At 41.3% G+C, this 17,744-nt stretch overlaps 1 protein-coding gene across 2 annotated transcripts; it reads right to left on the bottom strand.

Moving 5' to 3' along the window:
- Window positions 1-5,721: 5,721 nt before the first annotated feature.
- LOC115101694 (SAP domain-containing ribonucleoprotein-like) lies at window positions 5,722-11,083 on the bottom strand. Of its 2 annotated transcripts, XM_065005496.1 has the most exons (11): window positions 11,000-11,083; window positions 9,281-9,380; window positions 8,908-8,957; window positions 8,658-8,722; window positions 8,483-8,534; window positions 8,306-8,379; window positions 8,142-8,182; window positions 7,933-7,959; window positions 7,753-7,820; window positions 7,514-7,591; window positions 5,722-5,896 (listed from the first exon to the last, which is right to left on the bottom strand). In XM_065005496.1, the coding sequence occupies exons 1-11, from the start codon at window positions 11,030-11,032 to the stop codon at window positions 5,849-5,851; spliced, it is 636 nt and encodes a 211-aa protein (XP_064861568.1). In that variant the 5' UTR covers window positions 11,033-11,083; the 3' UTR covers window positions 5,722-5,848. The 2 variants fall into 2 exon arrangements, 1 of the variants encoding a protein (XP_064861568.1); XR_003859341.2 differs by lacking the exon at window positions 5,722-5,896 and having other exon boundaries at window positions 7,513-7,591; window positions 7,753-7,824.
- Between the last annotated feature and the right edge of the window lie 6,661 nt (window positions 11,084-17,744).

Genomic DNA, 17,744 nt, shown 5'->3' with positions numbered 1-17,744 from the left:
GGCTTAGCTACAATGCTACAGTTCTCAACAATTTTTGTCCCCAACGCTAAAGAAACGGCCATGGACCAATGGCGAGAATCAATAGATGAAGTTATCAATGTAGATATCAATTACACCCTTCAACATCTCAGATGGAAACCATCTGTTGTACAGGGGTGGGGAGTGAAGGATTACATATAATCAGTACATTGTCATCTGATAAAAGAAAACGTTAACTGTAATCAGGTTTTATTTTATGTAATTTACAACTGTGTCCTGGCCAAGATAAAGCAAAGCAGTTCGACACATACAACAACACAGAGTTACACATGGAATAAACAAACATATAGTCAATAATACAGTAAAAAAAAAAGTATATATACAGTGTGTGCAAATGAGGTAAGATAAGGGAGGTAAGGCAATAAAAAAGGCCATAGTGGCGAGGTAATTGCGATATCGCAATTAAACACTGGAGTGATAGATCTACAGAAGATGAATGTGCACGTTGAGAAACTGGGGTGCAAAGGAGCTAAATAAATACAGTTTGTGGATGAGGTAGTTGGATGGGCTATTTACAGATGGTCTATGTACAGGTGCAATGATCTGTGAGGTTACCAACCAAACATTGTAACATTGACCCACAACATTATTGGGTTTTTAAAACAATATATAGCAATTTATGTTCTAATACTTAGATGTTGACTTATATCAATTACAAGAAATATAGACAGCATACATGGTTAATAATTGCTATTTACCTCTGCTAGATTTCATTTATCAATAAAAACTCTATTCGTTATAATCAAGACATGGGTGGAATAAATGTGTATCTTGAACAAATATAAATGAAACAAGGTTTTCATCACTCCTGATGTTTATTGCTTTGAACTGAACAAATTTTACATACAGTATTTGATGGAAGAAATAAATGAGCCCCAATGAGCCCCAAATTAAGGCCGGTCTACACACCACATGAGGGACAAAGTTTTACTGTGTGTGTTGCGAATGTATTTCTTGCACTTGATGCATGTGTACTGTGTACGCGTTGTGTACGCGTTGTGCGTCGATGTCCAAGATGTTAAAGAATACCACAAGTGGCCAGTGTAGGGTTCTTCTTTGGTAGATGTAGCCAGTCACCAGCTTGTCTAAATTGTCTGCCCCTCCTTTTGTGGCATTGTAATCTATTATGATTTCTGGTTTTTGATGTTCCTGGCCACAGATTCTCCCATCCCTATGCAGCATACTCATGAGTACTACATTTTTGCCTTTCTTTGGAACGTAGGACACTAGGGACGTGTCGGCCGTGAACACAAACTTAGAGGGATTGATATCTGTTGAATACATGGAACAGACCTGAGGTGGGAGCTCTGGCTTGTTTTTTCGTACCTTTCCTACCTTCATCAGCTTCCTCTTGAGGAGCTCCTGTCCCAACTTGTGCGAAGTTTAAAAAAAGTTATCACATATGATGTTGTGGCCACGGAGTCCCAGTGCCACATCCAGGACAACCCTCATCCCTTGGTTATTGTCAAGGGCTTCTCCATCTGGCTTCCACATATACACTTGCAAGTTCCATGCATATGATGAAACAGCATCACAGGCAGCCCAGATCTTGATTCCATATTTTGCGGGTTTAGACGGTATGTACTGCCTGAAGGGGCAGCGGCCCCTAAATGGCATAAGCTGCTCAACAACAGTAACATTGGGCCCAGGGTTGTTAAACAGGGGAAGGCAGTCCACCCACTGAGCTGATTGCAGCTAGCTTGTGTCTCTGCCGCCAAGCTGGTCTGGTGTCTCAGTTATCAAAGTGGATAATCCTGGAAATAATGTAAAAGTTTTCCCAGAGACATTGTTGCACGGAAAAGTTATCTGCATCCAACAGGGATTCTGTGGATTCCCCATTGGATCTGAAAACACCAGCAATGATAACAACCCCAAAGTATGCATGTAAATTTGTTTGGTCCATCTCCTTCCATCAAGCCTGACCACAAGTCGGACACCACCATGATGACACACCAAGTAATTAGATTCCTGTAACTTTTAGATTACCCAAAGTCTATGTTGAAGATAACTTTATCCCATTACTCAACATGAAAGCAGATCTAATTAAATGGAACAATCTTCCCAGAAATCTTATGGCAAACTTAATGATTGAGTTGGAGGCGTGCATGGCCACACAGTCATGCGTGAACAGGGAGTACAGGAGAGGGCTGAGAACGCACCCTTGTGGGGCCCCAGTGTTGAGGATCAGCAGGGTGGAGATGTTGTTTCTTACCCTCGCCACCTGGGGGCGGCTCATCAGAAAGTCCAGGACCCAGTTGCACAGGGCGGGGTCAAGACCCAGGGTCACGAGCTTAATGACAAGTTTGGAGGGTACTATGGTGTTAAATGTTGAGCTGTAGTCAATGAACAGCATTCTTACATACAGTTGAAGTCGGAAGTTTACATACACTTAGGTTGGAGTCATTAAAACTAGTTTTTCAACCACTTCACAAATTTCTTGTTAAACTAGTTTTGGAAAGTCGGTTAGGACATCTACTTGGTGCATGACACAAGGAATCGTTCCAAAAATTGTTTACAGACAGATTATTTCACTTATAATTCATTGTAACATAATTCCAGTGGGTCAGAAGTTGACATACACTAAATTGACTGTGCCTTTAACAGCTTGGAATATTACAGAAAATTATGTCATGGCTTTACACCTGTGGATGAATTTCAAGGCCTACCTACAATATCAATGCCTCTTTGCTTGACATCATGGGAAAATCAAAAGATTGTAGAACTCCACAAGAAATTGTAGACCTCCACAAGTCTGGTTCATCCGGAGGGTCTGCTGTCCAGACCACTAGCAGTCTCTATGGGGGTGCCACAGGGTTCAATTCTTGGACCGACTCTCTTCTCTGTATACATCAATGATGTCGCTCTTGCTGCTGGTGAGTCTCTGATCTACCTCTACGCAGACGACACCATTCTGTATACTTATGGCCCTTCGTTGGACACTGTGTTAACAACTCTCCAGGCAAGCTTCAATGCCATACAACTCTCCTTCCGTGGCCTCCAATTGCTCTTAAATACAAGTAAAACTAAATGCATGCTCTTCAACCGATCGCTGCCTGCACCTGCCCGCCTGTCCAACATCACTACTCTGGACGGCTCTGACTTAGAATACGTGGACAACTACAAATACCTAGGTGTCTGGTTAGACTGTAAACTCTCCTTCCAGACCCACATCAAACATCTCCAATCCAAAGTTAAATCTAGAATTGGCTTCCTATTTTGCAACAAAGCATCCTTCACTCATGCTGCCAAACATACCCTTGTAAAACTGGCCATCCTATCAATCCTCGACTTCGGCGATGTCATTTACAAAATAGCCTCCAATACCCTTCTCAACAAATTGGATGCAGTCTATCACAGTGCCATCCGTTTTGTCACCAAAGCCCCATATACTACCCACCATTGTGACCTGTACGCTCTCGTTGGCTGGCCCTCGCTTCATACTCGTCGCCAAACCCACTGGCTCCATGTCATCTACAAGACCCTGCTCGGTAAAGTCCCCCCTTATCTCAGCTCGCTGGTCACCATAGCATCACCAACTGTAGCACGCGCTCCAGCAGGTATATCTCTCTGGTCACCCCCAAAACCAATTCTTTCTTTGGCAGCCTCTCCTTCCAGTTCTCTGCTGCCAATGACTGGAACGAACTACAAAAATCTCTGAAACTGGAAACACTAATCTTCCTCACTAGCTTTAAGCACCAGCTGTCAGAGCAGCTCACAGATTACTGCACCAGTACATAGCCCACCTATAACTTAGCCCAAACAACTACCTCTTTCCCTACTGAATTTATTTTATTTTATTTATTTATTTAGCTCCTTTGCACCCCATTATTTTTATTTCTACTTTGCACATTATTCCACTGCAAATCTACCATTCCAGTGTTGTACTTGCTATATTGTATTTACTTTGCCACCATGGCCTTTTTTTTGCCTTTACCTCCCTTATCTCACCTCATTTGCTCACATCGTATATAGACTTGTTTGTAGTGTATTATTGACTGTGTTTGTTTTACTCCATGTGTAACTCTGTGTCATTGTATGTGTTGAACTGCTTTGCTTTATCTTGGCCAGGTCGCAATTGTAAATGAGAACTTGTTCTCAACTTGCCTACCTGGTTAAATAAAGGTGAAATTAAAATAAAAGCAATTTCCAAATGCCTGAAGGTTCCACATTCATCTGTACAAACAATAGCATGCAAGTATAAACACCATGTGACCATGCAGCTGTAATATCGCTCAGGAAGGAGATGCGTTCTGTCTCCTAGAGATGAACGTACTTAGGTGCGAAAAGTGCAAATAAATCCCAGAACATCAGCAAACAACCTTGTGAAGATGCTGGAGGAAACCGGTACAAAAGTATCTATATCCACAGTGAAAGTAGTCCTATATCGACATAACCTGAAAAGCCGCTCAGCAAGGAAGAAGCCACTGCTCCAAAACCACCATGAAAAAGCCAAACAGTTTGCAACTGCACATGTGGACAAAGATCATACTTTTTGGAGAAATGTCCTCTGGTCTGATTAAACAAAAATAGAACTGTTCGGCCATAATGACCATTATGTTTGGAGGGAAAAAGGGGAGGCTTGCAAGCCGAAGAACACCATGGCAGCATCATGTTGTGGGGGTGAATTGTTGGAGGGTCTGGTGCACTTCTCAAACCTGACTCAGTTACACCAGCTCTGTCAGGAGGAATGGGACAAAATTACCCCAATTTATTGTGGGAAGCTTGTGGAAGGCTAGCCAAAACATTTGTCCCAAGTTAAATATAAAGGCAATGCTACCAAATACTGAGTGTATGTAAACTTCTGACCCACTGGGAATGTGATGAAAGAAATAAAGGTGGTGATTCTGTTCTGACATTTCACATTCTTAAAATAAAGTGGTCCTAACTGACCTAAAACAGGGAATTTTTACTGAGATTAAATGTCAGGAATTGTGTAAAACTGAGTTAATGTATTTGGCTAAGGTGTATGTAAACGTCCAACTTCAACTGTAGGTATTCCTCTGGTCCAGATGGAATAGGACAGTGTTCAATAAACTGGTCCACATGGTAATCTAGAGGTAGAGGTAAATGAGTTGGTAATAGGAAATACAATTATTTCCATGACAAAATTAAAAAGCTAATTTGGACTAACCAAATGTAGACATTAAGTGTAAAACTACGTGACTCAATGATTATAGCACTCCCAGGTGTGAGTACAAAAGTTATGGGCGGAGTAAATATACTGAAAAAATATATTAAAACGCAACAATTTCAATGAGTTACCGTTCATATAAATCAGTCAATTTAAATAATAAATAAGGCTCCATTCTAAGGATTTCACATGACTAGGCAGGAGTGTAGCCACTTGAGTGGGTTGGACATTCTGTGTGTGCTGTGCTCTCAGACCAGGTGAGTGCATCTATAATGCTACAAAATTGTGGCATTGACCCAATGCTCAAACATCCTCTTTTCTTCTCTCACTTCCTATATTTATACTAAGTAGTGAAACAATGCCCTGACTTGTCAGCTCACAGGGCTGGCAGTGTAAGAACATAGTCCAGCATGTTGTGCACTTGTCAGGCCACTATCTGGCGGACCCAGTGAGGAGGGTTCCCTGCTACCAGGTCATGTACTCCACTTGGTACAACTGGAAAATAATCAAATAGCAAACCCATGGACAGAATAAACAGCAACTCCAGAAAATAATTGAAAACGACTTTAATGACCAAATGTAATACAACTTGACAAGCTATATACAGTACATTTCAGTTATGTTTGCAACATACACACACAAAAAAAAGAGCATAAAACATCACTTAAAAATACCAAATTACACTGTCACATTTCCAAATCGTTCAGAACGCTTCTGTTTCTTTGCCTGAGGAAAAAGAGTAAACAAACATTTGATTTAATCTCTTTATGGAATAAAATATTACAAAATAGGAAAGAAATCTGTAATATATAAAAGTGTATTCAGAACCCTTGACTTTTTCCACGTATTGTTACGTTACAGGCTTATTCTAAAATGGATTGAATTATCCCCCCCAATAGCCCAAAAAGCAAAAACAGGTTTTTAGAAATGTTTCCAATTTATATATATTTAAATGAAATATCACATTTACACAAGTATTCAGAGCCTTTACTCAGTACTTGGTTGATGTACCTTTGGCAGCAATTACAGCCTCAAGTCTTCTTGGGTATGACAGTACAAGCTTGGCACACCTGTATTTGGAGAGTTTCTCCCCCTCTTTGCAGATCCTCTCAAGCTGTCAAGTTGCATGGGGAACATCGCTGCATAGCTATTTTAAGGTCTCTCCAGAGATGTTCGATCAGGTTCAAGTCCAGGCTCTGGCTGGGTAAGTCAAGGACATTCAGAGACTTGTACCGAAGCCACTCCTGCATTGTGTTGGCTGTGTGATTAGGGTTGTTGTCCTGTTGGAAGGTGAACCTTCACCCCAATCTGCGCACTCTGGAGCTTTCATCAAGGATCTCTGTACTTTAATTTAACTAGGCATGCCAGTTAAGAACAAACTTTGCTTCGTTCATCTTTCCCTCGATCCTGACTAGTCTCCCAGTCCCGGGCCGCTGAAAAACATCCACAGCATGATGCTGCCACCACACGTCACCATAGGGATGGTGCCAGGTTTCCTCCAGACGTGACACATGACATTCAGGCCAAAGAGTTTAATCTTAGTTTCATCAGACCAAAGAATCTTGTTTATAATGGTCTAAGAGTCCTTTAGGTGTCTTTTGGCAAACTCAAAGCGGGCTGTCATGTGCCTTTTACTGAGGAGTGGCTGCTGTCTGGTCACTACCATAAAGACCTGATTTCTGGAGTGCTGCAGTGATGGTTGTCCTTCTGGAAGGTTCTCCCATCTCTACAGAGGAACTCTGTTAGAGTGACCATGGGTTCTTGGTCACCACCCTGACCAAGGCCCTTCTCCCCCAATTGCTCAGTTTTGCTAGAGCTGGCCGCCCAAGCAAGTCTTGGTGGTTCCAAACTTATTCCATTTAAGAATGACGGAGGCCACTGCGTGCTTGGGGACCAGCAAAAATGTTTTGGTACTCTTTCCCAGATCTGTGCCTTGACATAATCCTGTCTCGGAGCTCTACAGACAATTCCCTCGACCTCATGGCTTGGTTTTTGCGCTGACAACAGGTGTGCCTTTCCAAACTTTACCACAGGTGGAGTCCAATAAAGTTGTAGAAACATCTCAAGGATGATCAATGGAAAAAGGATGCACCTGAGCTCAATTTCAAGTCTCATAGCAAAGGGTCTGAATACTTATGTAAATAAGGTATCTGGTATATTTTAAATACATTTCTAGAAACCTGTTTTCGCTTTGTCATTATGGGATATTGTGTAGATTGATGAGGAAAATGTTTTATTTAATCCATTTTAGAATAAGGCTGTAATATAATGTGGAAAAAGTCAAGGGGTCTAAATATTTTGAATGAGCTGTACCGGTATCGATAATAAATAGAATCTGAAAACCTCAATGTCAGTTGCGACAGCACCAGTGAGGATCCCAAATCTTTCTTTCCGCTTCTTCAGCTTCTCATCTTCCTCAACCTGGAACACACAAATATGGTCTTAAAACTGTAACATGGAGGTGGCTTAGCCTAAATAAAAAATGCTAAAGTATAACCTTGAGGTTTCAATTCAGCATTTCTTTCAACTTTCAGGATGCCTTATAGTCTAATCTAGAAACTGGCCCATCTCTATGAGCTCACCTTCTTGGAGACTGAAGAAACGTTCCCGCCAAATCGTTCAGCTCGCTTTTTTAGCTGTTCAACGCTGACTGGCTACTCAGAACACAGAGTGAGAGAATTAATTCATGAAATCTTCTGAGTCACAGTAATAGTCATATTAATGAAATGAGGAGAGTTGACTGCTCATCATATGTGGATTACTTGCAGTGGATTTATTCACAGTTACACCTATGATAGAAAGAAAAGAGAAAAAAAACACTGATTAATACCAGAGAGCCAATGCAGTTGAACAGTTTCCCTACCATTACGTGTGATAAATGATGTTCTTCAACCTTGTTTAGTAAATTGACTACAGGTGGAAAAATAACATTAAAACCTCAACATGAAAAGACTGGAAGATTGAGACCGACCTGTGGTGGAAGTTGGAGGTGCAGCAACGGGCAAACCAAACCTGAACGCAAGACATATTTAATCAACTTTAATATATAGTTTCATAGATACGCTCAATCAAAAGGCAATTAGCAATGCATGAGATAGTTAGTCTATAGATTTGTGAGAATGGTTGGGTACTGACCGGGCAGCACGTATGGCCTTCTTGCTGTCAGCTAAGGCAGGGACATTGAAGCGGTCTGCTCTTTTCTGTAACCTCTGAATACGGGATTAAAAATATGTTCATGAGAAGGTTAGCAAACCATCATTGCATCGAAGACCCGTCGTGACTGGTGAAAGAGTGCAACAAGCATCCCATTACCTCGTCCACAGACACTGGAGGTGTGATTTTTACCACTTTCTTTTCAGCCGCCCTGAAAAAAACATTCAAATCACACGGAACATATTTCAATAATTAGGTGCATCAGATCGTCAGAAAAATCATGCAAAGAAAATGTCCGTCTTCAATGCGTGTTAACATAAAATGAAAAACGTACTCAGACACCGCTACTGGTTTCTCGTCGTTATCCCCAGTGACGGCATCCGCATCTTTCGAGAGGTACTACATTTTTAAAAGCACAAAGAATCATCAAGAAATGCTCCTACAATTATACATTTATTTTCATGTCATATTTCACCTAAGCAATTGCAGCATGTACAAAGTGACTTTATACTGGACATGGTGGTACTCACCTAATCCATACATTTAGTGCCATTGCTGCCATACCGTTTTAAAACCAGGCTTACCTCTGGCTCTTCTCCCAGAACATCATCTTCATTTAGGCCCATGTCATCCTCTGTTAAAAATATATATTTATATATATATTTTTAAGAATCATAAATTTAAGCATATGTGTCACTTTGCCCATTCATAGGCTAGGTGTAATTCTTGCCATATTACTCACACCTTTTAGATATAAAGGAGTGTCAAGGGGTAGGGGCTAGAAGTCAACAAGTTATCACACTTTCTACTCCATTGGCCAGTTTAACTGACGCTGGTGAAGCCTAGTCCTTACTCCAGGACCTAAATGGAGAATATTTTTAGGCCAGCACTAGGTTTTACCCATGTCTGGGAACCTGACCCAATACGTATTTAGTCCATCCATTATTGCATGCTCACCATGCTCCTCCAGATGAGCCTGTAGTCGTGTGATCAGTTCCAATTTGTTGCCCTTCACGTCCAGACCCCTGGCTTCACACTCATGCTTCAGCTCAGCAAGCTGTAGGACAGAAGTGTGGATTGCTGATTAGATGACAAATTACTACTAAATTGCAGTTCTTGCAATTCAAATGGTACTACCCAACAGCGTCTCCCCTGGAAAAAATGTGTAGCAGGGAAAATATAATTGGGGGGGTCCCTCCTAGACTTTGTATGCATCAGGACTGAGAAGCTCAGTTCTGCTGACTTCATTAAAGGACATTCTTCTCACAAATTAATTAAAGTAAAGGTATGCGGACAAGATCTAAAATATCCAACTCCAGAAATGAGCCCAATAATATTGTTAAAATGTGATAAAATAATTTTTACATCGTGGGCTAGACACTGGTTCGAATCCAGGCTGTATCACAACCGGGCGATTGAGAGTCCCATAGGGCAGCGCACATTTGGCCCAGTGTCGTCTGGGTTTGGCCAGTGTAGGCCGTCATTGTAAATAAGAATTTGTTCTTAACTGACTTGCCTAGTTAAAAACAAAAATGTAAATAGCCTATGCTCCATATTACCAGTATGCTAGTAGCAATAAACATTATCACCTGTAGCCCAACTGATGAAGCAAATTGCAAATAAACTGAAGCATGGGGTTGCCTATCTGCATTTACACTATTGGGCTAATCATTAGCCAGATCCCAAATGTTATCTTTTAACTAGTTATTATCCTATTGATTAACTTCAGGTCGCAAAAAACTTGCATAAAAAGTGAATATAATGTAGGCCAACCTGTTAGGGTAACTCAGAATGCATGCTTCCTTCCCTATGGCACTCATAACTTGAATGCCCCACGAGGAATATTTATCTCGCATAGCACACACTAGCCGATTTGGTAAATAGATAAACTATTCTACTATGGGGTTGTCAGATTTTTCAAATTAATTTGTGTTTGCAGAGGAAGTGTGGCCTGTTCTAGTATCGTCAAAGTGCCCCCTAGCAGAAATATTTTTTCATGTTCAATTTTTTTTTTTTGCGTGGCGGCAAATGAAATTGGCTTTTGTCGGGCGCTGTGTTTCCGTTACACTGTTTGTTGTGAAACATTTTACAGACGTAGTTAACTACTGTTTGCCGTGAAACCGTGCAATGAAAACAGCACGCCCAAAAAAAAGCCCATTTAGACCTAACAATAACATTCTCAAGAACACATTGTACAATTTCATTCATTCATTCACAGTCGAGCATGCGCCGATGCTGTCCGTTCGTTGCTGACTTCACAGCAGTAGTGGATCACTTTGGCCCTCACTGAGATAAAGCCAGACTAAATAAATTCAACAAGTGTGGATACTAGTCTGGGCACCATTCTGTTTAGCTATCATTCCTCTCCTGTCATGCTAAACATATGTGTCATATCACAGAGTGGAATGATATCCGCGTAGCCTGGGTGCCAGTCAGTTTCGCTCTCTCAAACCTCAAAATGCCTAGTTAACTACACCGTGCAGCAAGCATGGATTATTTCACTTCCTGTCCGTTAGCATCAATTAGCTTAACTGCGGCTGTAGGTGTCCAGGGATCTGCAGCGTGCAAGATCCTGATTTACAAAGTAAAGATAGCTGACAACATACGATAATTAATCTTCCAAAAATATAATACCGGTATAAGACGTTTTAAACTTAGAAAAAACGTGTTCGCAACCTTTAGTTTCTGGAGCTCCCCAATTTCAGCCATCTTGCTTTGCTGAATCTATTTCTCCAATCGGAAATCGACACCCACAGCAATCTGCTATGCTAATTAATGGATGGGTTGCATGCATTTTATTGTCTATATTTTTTTGTGTAAAAACTTTTGTGACTTGTGTTGACACATTAATGAAAAGTATAGCCCAGAAAAGCATTTTATGTAGAACATCTTTATTGATAGGCAGCCACCCATCAATGATCAGATTTAGAAGGGACATTCAATACAGTTGGGCATATGATATAATCAATCGAATTTCGAATATGGCAATACATTGTGTTACAAGACCGTACTGTTGCCGCGTTCAAAATAACTGGGACCTCAGAAAAATACAAATGATGACGTCAGTGATTTTCAGGTCAGAAAGTCGAAGCTCTAAAGTCCAGAAAGAGGCCTGAGTTCCCGAGTTTGAATTCGGAGTTGGATGACCGTTCAAATATATTTTTTTCACGAGTTCCCAGTTGTTATGACGCATGTATTTTTGATACGTAGTCATGTTCGTAGGCATATGTCTCATTCCTGCCATGCTTTGCATGTAACTATTTTCTGACAGTCTAATTAAACTTGTTAACTGTGAACGTATTTTGTAATATAAGTTAAAACTGCTATTTCTTACACCAATTCTATGAAGTCTGAACCAAAACAGTATGTGAATCAGGCCACCAAAAATAATTTGTGCATGAGGTCTACTTTGGGCAGAGCAAAATGTTATGTGGGGGTAGCTAACCAAAAAAGTGCAGCTGAGATAGTTCAGTGAACTATTTTTGTGTGATGAGTTGTCCGAGACTTGTGTTAGTTCCCTGAGAGCATAGGCATTCAGTGCGCTAACACAGTCTCGTTGCATGCTGATGACAGTTAGCCACAGGTCAATTAGTTCACAGTCACAGAATTAGACTGTAACCTGGTCCCAGATCTTTTTGTGCTGTTGTCAACTCCATTGCTCTCATTGTTAAGCCAAACATCATGTTTGTTATGACAATGAGTGACAGGGAGTTGACATAAAGGTTTCAGACTTTGCATGCATCAACCAATGGTTGCGTGCCACATCATTGACTGTAGATCGCTATGTATATGATAAATACACTAAGCATTCTAAGCTGCTGGAGGATTTCCTCCTACAATTTTGCGCCAATTTTCTTAATTTTAGGCTCCATCTGGCTTGCCACTTTATATTCTGCTGTGTTTTTTTAGTTTTTTTTTAATCCATAATGCTAATTGACTTGACATTCCAAATTATCATTAAACAAGGCAACAGTAAACATGTCGTCCCCACGAATGATGCAGCGCCCCCCTTGGGCCAATCAGTGTAATTTTGTAAATGGATCTCTATGAGAAGTCGCACCATTCTCCCAAGTTTCGTCAAAAATCGGGCTAGTAGTATGATATATTGAGTGGGTTAGCTAGACTCATATCCCTCCCTGAACATGGGTTCCAAATGTCATCACTCTGAGTCAAACAGATCAAGAGATATTAACGTGCCCGTTATAGCGCTGCCCTGAGGTCGATTTGAATGCTCTTGCATAGTCTTGACCGTGTTTACAACATGTGTACCAAATGTTGTGACAATATGAATGTCATTAATTGATTTCATATGTATTTATGTGCCAGACCGCGCCCATGTGAATGTTTATTGGCCAATAGCAGCCATTTTGTTTTAAGTACTAGTTTGGAAAATATTGCGTAGAGAGACCTTTGTCCATTGATGCCACGTATCAAGTTCCGTGCAGATTGTCCATTCGGTGCAAGAAGAGTAGCGTTTCTAGTGTTTTTCACAAAATTATAAATGGCAGAAAATCCATCATGGCAGACCGTAGCGTTTCCCATAGAGAATTATAGACTCCTCTAGTGGACAAAAGGGTATTTTAGCGGGGGCAGCTCAATTCAGGGCTTCCACCAGGCTTCCAACATTTTTAAAGTAGTCACCTGGGTGGGAATTCCTCAGTTTTAGCCTCAATGGTGCTGCCCATGCTGTCACAGATGCTATAATATCACAAATATAAACATGACTCTATCTATCTCTATATGGGTCAACTGAGGCAAATTGGTTCCTTGTGAGGAGAGGAACCTATGTAAGGAATTTCATGACTAAGTCAAACGTGGTGAGGGGCGTGACCTTTCAAGGTGTTTTTTTTCTTTTCAATCTTCTTATAGAGCCACTATCTGGCCAATCAGTGTAATGTATGAACAAACTTACTAACGGACTGAGACGGATCCACAGATTTCATAGTGGGGAACAATAAAGCAAATTGGAGTGGGTCTAGGGTGTCTGAGATGATGTGTGCCATAACCAGCCTTTCAAAGCACTTCATGATTATAGATGTGAGTGCTACAGGGCGGTGATCATTGTGGCAGGTAGCCTTAGAGTTCTTGGGAACGAGAATGATGGCGGTCAGCTTTTGGACATATGGGGATTACAGACTGGGAAAAGGAGAGTTTGAAAATCAATATTATACTGCAACATTCTACTTTATCCTGTTTAAATGTACACGGAGTGTACAAAACATTAGGGACATCTTCAAGGTGTCCCACATGGATGCTGGCCAATGTTGACTCCAATGCTTCCCACAGTTGTCATGTTGGCTGGATGTCCTTTGCGTGGTGAACCATTCTTGATACACACGAGAAACTGTTGAGTGTGAAAAACCCAGCAGTGTTGCACCTGGCACCTACTAGAATACCCCATTCAAAGGCACTTAAATCTTTTGTCTTGCCCATTCACCCTCTGAATGGCACACATACACAATTGATGTCTCAAGGCTTAAAAATCCTTCTTTAACCTGTCTTCTCCCCTTCATCTACACTGATTTAAGTGGATTTGATAGGTGACCTCAATAAGGGATCATAGCTTTCACCTGGTAAGTCTGTCATGGAAAGAACAGCTGTTCCTAATGTTTTGTACACTCCCTCCTTTTTACCTAGGCAGGTTCTTGACAATGTTGACAATGCTCTCTTAAAATGTTGTGCCTGATTTTTTTGGTGATTTTTTAAAATGTCATCCTCTTACATGCCACTGGCCACTGTAGGAAATCAAACATTTGTAAAAAAAAAAAATAGGGTGACAGTGCGCAATTGACAGTGAGCAAAAATAACCATAGATGAGAAGTTGACAATGGCTTATTAATAAGCATAAATAAATAAGCATTTCAAAGATTGAATTGCATTGAATCAAATGAATCAAATCCAATGATTTACTGCCCATAGGGCGGGGTGCCGCTAGTAACATATGATGTGGTTAGCTGATCTGTAAAATACCTATCCAGGCATTATAAGATCTGGCATGCGTAAGCAACGTCTGAGCAGGGGAACACGACCAAAAGCACAAACGGACTGGTACTTAGTCTATTGCCACGGTAGTTCATCGTGCTTCGGCCTATGATGACATGTTGGGTGGACTATCACAGGTGAGTTTGTATGAAATTACATCCCTGCTGTGTTGCTGTTTTCAGGAAAAGGTGCCTAGGAGTCAGATACCTCCCAACCAGAGGAGCAACCTCGTCTACCGAAAGGGAAGCCTCCACAGATCATGAGAAAGACAAAGCCGTCAGTGAGCAGCAGATTGTCTGCAATGACAAGGCTTCCATTCCTACCTGGGGTTGCCTTTACAATGTCCCTCAATTGTATCAGCCTATGTCTGATTTCAACCTAAATGACCCAAACTGTCACGTTATGAGGCCCACGTACAATAGTCTGCGTGACCCAAATACTACCATCAGGATCATGGCAATTTGAAGAAGCAAAACTTAATCACTGAAGATGACAACGTAAGTTAAAAAAAAAGTAAATCTTGTTTCTGACCAGTGTAGGAGGAGACCTACACCATTCATTCCCCTCCTCTCCCCTGTAACTATTCCCCAGGTCGTTGCTGCAAATGAGAACATGTTCTCAGTCAACTTACCTGGTAAAATAATAGATAAATAAATAAAATAAAAGACAGTAAACTTAACTGATCGTTAACTCCAGGAAATAGTATTATAGGAGGATACCTTTTGATTCTCTCTCTTCAAGGTTGTAAATGCACTTTATACAAATGTGAGTGCTGACGCCTAGTGGTAATAATGACGAACTGCATGTTATTGCATATCATTACTCTAGTGACAATTCTATAGCTTTATAGTAGAGTTATGCCTACTCTGTGTTAGAAATGTCAAGTACATTACTGTTCTGTTGAATGTATTAATAGGGTCAGGGGACATAAAGATGGCCTGCAAACGGAATTGTATGACCCAGAGAGAGAGTTCTGAGGATTATTGGGTTTCAAAGGATCGATTCAGGCTGAAACTCATTCAAAATGATGTAAAGCATGATGTGAACAAGGCCAGGCAACTGAAGGAGGCCAAAGAAAAGCGCAACAGAAAGGTAATGATATCACACACTCTTCATACTTCACAAACTAAACCAAAAAAGTATTGAAGTTTGAATAGGTCAGTCAATTAAGAAATGGTTTTACCTATATTTTTGTAGGTGCTAAGTTGACACATTGTTTTATTATGCTCTTCACAGAAAATGTGCATCATGGAACAAAAGCAGGCCATTCAGATGAGGAAAATGGAAGAGGAATTGAAAAACCTCCAGGAGTTTGAGAGGTTGAGAGAGGCTGCTATTAAACCAAATTATCTATTGGAAGACATATCTGGAAAACCAGGTAAAATTTTATTTGAATTCATCACACTTACCAGGTTTCCATCCAACCAAGCTTAACCAGGAAACCAGCTGCACAAATGTGTCGGAGGAAACACCGTTCAACTGATGACTGAAATCAGCCTGCCGGTGCCCGGCCTGCCACAAGGAGTCGCTAGAGCATGATGAGCCAAGTAAAGCCCCCCCGGCCAAACCCTCCCCCAATCCGGACGACGCTGGGCCAGTTGTGACAAGTTGGCACATTTGATGGGGATCGAATCACAGGTTGTAGTGACATTGCAGCACTGCGATGCAGTGCCTTAGACCACTGCACCACTATTTGAAGCTCCTATAAATAATCGATGCTTGGCTGCCGTTTGTCAAATAAAAAATAAAAAATTGTCCATAAAAATCATCTCATGTTGGCTATACATGCGCTCTGGCCAACATGCGCTCAAGATGCGCGAATGAACTGTGTTACTTGCGATGAGGGAAGTTCCCATACCTCCCAAAACGTTGCTTACAGCATTGATGGCAGTCTGACTTGCCTTGGGGAAATTGCTCTGTTGGGAGGATTCTGTCTAATATTATCAATCATTTTAGTCTTGACCTGCTCCAGAACTTTGATGATCAATTCTATGGCGGCAGACTCCAGTTGGGGGGTGAGTGAAATGGCATTCTCAGTCAGCTGACAGACCTGGTCTTTGCTCAGTTTTCTGAATAAACTTTTCAACATAAACCAAATCATTATTTCTCTCTCCAAGCTGTCATCACTTTTGATGTTCCCTGATACAAATTGAGGCAAAGAGACGGAGCGTCTTACATAATTCCTCATCGAGTGGGCCAGGCTTTCTTTGAAAAGATCTTTGCTGATGTAGTCAAGAACTCCATCTGCAAGGGTGAGATCGAGGTGCTTCTGGTGGCCTGCTGAGTTTTCCTTCCAGGGGAAGGTTTCTTTGAGTCAAAAACATTGTTCAAAATGACCTCTCTTTTCTCATCAGTTGTCTTCTCACCAGGAGACACGAATGTTCCCCCTTGCATCACAATTGACTTTACCTTGTGGTCTTCAACCTTTACCGGAGGGATCTGTGATTCAGTGAGGCTTACATCAGATCCAAAAAGGTTGCTTTGAATTGGTCCAGGAACATTTGATGGACCTTCCACAGTATTGTCATGTAGTGGTAGCTGGCCAGCTAAATCCATTTCACTACATATGTCAATTACATTTTTCCACCAAATCATTGGGAATCGCCTCAACTTTTGTCGAGGCCATTGTTTTCTCGGAGTGCTCTGTTGTTGCCTCAGAGAGCATTTCTTCCATATCTGCTCTGGTAGTACAATAATAGGGAGCACTGGCAATCACAGTTGTCTCCATGTCACCCAGAAGACTGCTCACAGCAATGATGGCTGTTTGACATCCCTTTGGAGACAGCACGACAAATGATACTAGGAATGTATCTTGTTGATGGATATGCTTGTTGACTTCTGTAACCAAAAAATCCTTGGTTTCATGCATGTTAACATTAGAAGCCTCCTCCCTAAGTTTGTTTTACTCACTGCTTTAGCACACTCCGCCAAACCTGATGTCCTTGCCGTGTCTGAATCCTGGCTTAAGAAGGCCATCAAAAATTCAGAGATTTCCATACCCAACTAAAACATTTTCCGTCAAGATAGAACTGCCAAAGGGGGAGGAGTTGCAATCTACTCCAGAGATTGACAGAACTTTGCAGGCTTACTTTCCAGGTCTAAATTACAGGCCTCTCTCATCTTTTTAAGTGGGATAACTTGCACAATTGGTGGCTGACTAAATATGTTTTTGCCCCACTGTACTTGGAGGCACAATCAGACTCAACTGAAGGTTTTGAGGGATATCCAGGGATCTGGATGTCATCTCTGAAGATGGAATACATTGCCTCATGGACATGGTCTATGATAACCTACTGAATGAGAACGGTGTCCTCAGGCGGCGCTGGTGCAAAAACCTCACAGGAAGACCTTGATTCTTCAGAAGGTAATTACAAAACCAGTCAATTGCATTCCTGACAAAAAATGCCTGTCGATGTCCTCCATCATCCTCACAACTTGT

This window comes from Oncorhynchus nerka, linkage group LG20 (genome assembly GCF_034236695.1).
Source record: "Oncorhynchus nerka isolate Pitt River linkage group LG20, Oner_Uvic_2.0, whole genome shotgun sequence".
NCBI classification, from domain to species: domain Eukaryota; kingdom Metazoa; phylum Chordata; class Actinopteri; order Salmoniformes; family Salmonidae; genus Oncorhynchus; species Oncorhynchus nerka.
Note: the sequence above shows the minus strand (reverse complement) of the source record. Positions and strands in the feature narration are given on the sequence as shown.